The sequence below is a fragment of the Montipora foliosa genome, chromosome 3 (assembly GCF_036669935.1).
Source record: "Montipora foliosa isolate CH-2021 chromosome 3, ASM3666993v2, whole genome shotgun sequence".
Classification (NCBI taxonomy): Eukaryota; Metazoa; Cnidaria; class Anthozoa; order Scleractinia; family Acroporidae; genus Montipora; species Montipora foliosa.
Window position 1 is genome coordinate 9,867,430 of NC_090871.1, and position 3,182 is coordinate 9,870,611.

Genomic DNA, 3,182 nt, shown 5'->3' on the forward strand with positions numbered 1-3,182 from the left:
TTGTACATATTGTAGGACGTGAATTACACTGAATAATTGCAAAAAACTTATGCGCCGATCAAGTCGAAACTTCAACATCCTCCCCCTCACCCCCTGGGCAAAACCTGGGCATTTGAACTTTTGAAGATTGGATCGTTCCAATTCCCGCCCCCTCGGGCCAAAACGGTGTTCAGATGCCCTACCCTATCGTCGGATTTGTCTGTCATACCCTGCTAAAGAACAATCTTCGTCGGCTCCTGCCTTCTTTAATAAAGACCTTTTGAAGGCCTTTTTGGTAAGCCAATTGCTCACAAATGCTACATCTCTTCCTTTAATGGGGACATAGTTAATCAGTGAGTGATTAGCCCATTGACTCCCAGGGGTTCCCCATTGACAACTAAAATCGTCTGGCGTTAGACAGAGTAAAATTCTAAGTCTGGCCGGTTTAGGCCGGTTTGGACGTCAAAGGGTTACACTCTTCCATCGCACCCAAACACCTGTGTTATAGCTATTAGTGACTTCGGCGCCTGAAAAAAAAATCATTTGAAACCTGACACTTCCAGTTCAGTTTTTTTGCCTGGGGGGGGGGGGGATGTTGGAGTTCGATTTGATCTCTGCATTATGATAGAGCCAAGTTATAGCGAAGATATTGTTGACGTCACGTATTGTCATTTATGTGCCGACTAGTCTCATTGGCTGTCGAAACAAAGGGTCTTTTGCTCCTGTGGTTGGCACATTTGAATAACAAAAGCAATGTTTGTAAAATGATATCATCGCTATGTTTTGAGGTGACGTTTTCGTCGACCGTCGCCGTCGTAGATCTTAAAGTCCGTAATAACCACTCGGCCACGCTGCCATTGTTACCTTGACGAAAGATCAAATGAAACTCACAGATGACAAATCACAAAGAAAACAAATGAGCCGAAACAACAAACTCAAGACAACAATAGATGAAAACAAAGCTTGTCACGTTCCGAATTATGTCAAGCCCGGGTGCCAAATTTACAAAAACCTCGAAACCAAAGTTGTAGCAGTCACAAAAAAAATTCATTGCTATGACTTAACAAGTTTCTTTAATAAAATGATCGACTGAGCACGAGAATGGTGGACGTAATGACAAATTTTAAATTACTAACTTGTCCTTTTGGAAGAGCATCGGGTAAAGCTTCGGAGGTAAACTCGTTTCCAAATCCTGACAGGTACTTCAAAAATTAAAATAACTTGGTGAGATACTTCAACCACAAATGAGTTGAAAGATAAGGGAACATTTGATCAAACGTGACTTCTTACAAACCTTCAGATCGGCCATTTTGATTTCTTTGTTCTTTGATAGAATTATGGGTACAGCCACGTTTGGCATTCTTTAATTGGTGGATTGAAGTACACACCCCTAGTCACACCCTTTTCACTCATGAAAATCTGCCCAGTCTCCTTACTTGGGACTTCAACCGGGTTTCAACCCGGGAATTAGGGACTTTACGATTTACGACGCGGTCGTCAACGAGAACGCCTCGAAACAGCAATATCATTGGTTAAAAGAGAAAAAGTAATTGTGCTGCACGCGTGGCACGCATTTTAGCACAAATTCGTGCGGTTCTCTGCTTAACAACGACCTGAAATCACCAAATTTCTGGTTTTGACGATAACGCGAGCATTTAAATGTGAATCTTTCATTGTCTATTTTTACTCCCAAACCGCTCGTGCCAATTTATTTCTAGGACACTTCACCCACATTGTACGACGCGAACGAGATGACCTAACGGCGAGAAACTTACGATAGTGCAAAGTTATATTTTGAGGTGACGTTTTCATCAACGTCGCCGTCGTAGATCGTAAAGTCCCTATTAGCGATGCTTGGTGCCACGATGCGAGTTCACGGCCAGGGTCAAATGCCATTGAAGGGGCATATAATAGGGCCATTTATACGAGAGAAAATAAGCCGCGGCTAACTCTGGCCGCGGCTTACGTAAGCCGCGAACATCCCGTATAAATGGTACAAAATCTACGTTCACGACTTTCTCAAGCCGCGGCTTATCCTGGCCGGGGAGTTTATACTCGTATAAATGGTTCCTTTCGCGGCTTACGTAAGCCGCGGCCAGAGTTAGCCGCGGCTTATTTTCTCTCGTATAAACGGCCCTAATATTTTCAGCCTTCTCTACGCAGTTGTTAAAATTGCGAGGATCATAGTTTCACTTGATTACATATCCGCAGTTCAATATGTGGTTCATTTCATATACCATTTCGTTCGTCGCTTACTGATCAGGGGAACATTTGAACTCACAAAATTAATGACCAGCTCCCATCATCAGTGGCTTCATAGCTCAGTTGATTAGGGCGTTGTACCGGCATCACGTGGTCAAGGGTTCAAACCCCGTTGAAGTCCTGAAATTTTCAGGCTTCTCCAGCTTCACTTGATAGCATACATGGTATGCCTCTATTGTAGGGTGTAAAATGCCTTTGAGCTGTGTGGCAGGAGAATTATCTCATCAAGCAACATAAGGGAGTTAATGTAAACAATGACATTGCAATCTCTGGAAGTCTACTAATGTTTAAGCAAAATCATTTCATTCCTATTGCAAAATGCCTTGTTAAAACTTCCCCCACCCATTGCAGGTGTTTCAATAGAAGCCGGTTACTGGCGGTATATCGCCGCCTGCTTTGCCTCACACCGCCAGCTAGTTTGCCTTGATTTTCACTAAAAATGCTATCATAAACTTGTCAAACTGCCGCCTTCAATGGGCTATCATGGAATTGGACGGCTATTTCAGAAGTTATTGAAACCCCTGCATTGACCCCTGGGAGTGAGACTCATCAACTGTGGGGGGGGGGGGGGGGGGCCTAGGGCACCTGCGTGTTAAATGGGTTAAGCATGCGATGTTTTAGAGCCACGGATAGCAACCGGAAGTTAGCTACTTTCCTTTTTGACTTGTCTTGACACTACCACATTTATACTGCGAAGTATCTTTTCACTATACAGTAAACACCTGCATAAAAGAACCTAGAATTTTAAGAACCAGTTAGGCTAGAAATCTCCTTATAGACCCCCCCCCCCCCCCCCCCTTACACAAGAAACCGGTTAGCCTAAAAAATTAAACAGGTTCTTACTTTAGATTTAATGACCTTCAAATTTCAGGCGACTGGAACAAATTGCACTTTAAACTGCACAGATCTTGTTCAAAACGTATTTGTCAGTTATGAAATAT

General features: G+C 43.2%; 1 protein-coding gene across 1 annotated transcript in view; it reads right to left on the reverse strand.

The window, feature by feature from the left end:
• The window catches only part of LOC137996695 (homogentisate 1,2-dioxygenase-like), a 17,812-nt gene extending 16,463 nt beyond the window's left edge, over positions 1-1,349 (reverse strand). The window contains exons 1-2 of the mRNA XM_068842230.1: positions 1,274-1,349; positions 1,116-1,181 (exon numbers count right to left, since the gene is read on the reverse strand). Coding sequence (XP_068698331.1) covers positions 1,116-1,181; positions 1,274-1,339 — 132 coding nt within the window. The 5' untranslated portion in view covers positions 1,340-1,349. The remainder of the gene's footprint in view (positions 1-1,115; positions 1,182-1,273) is intronic.
• Positions 1,350-3,182: the final 1,833 nt, after the last annotated feature.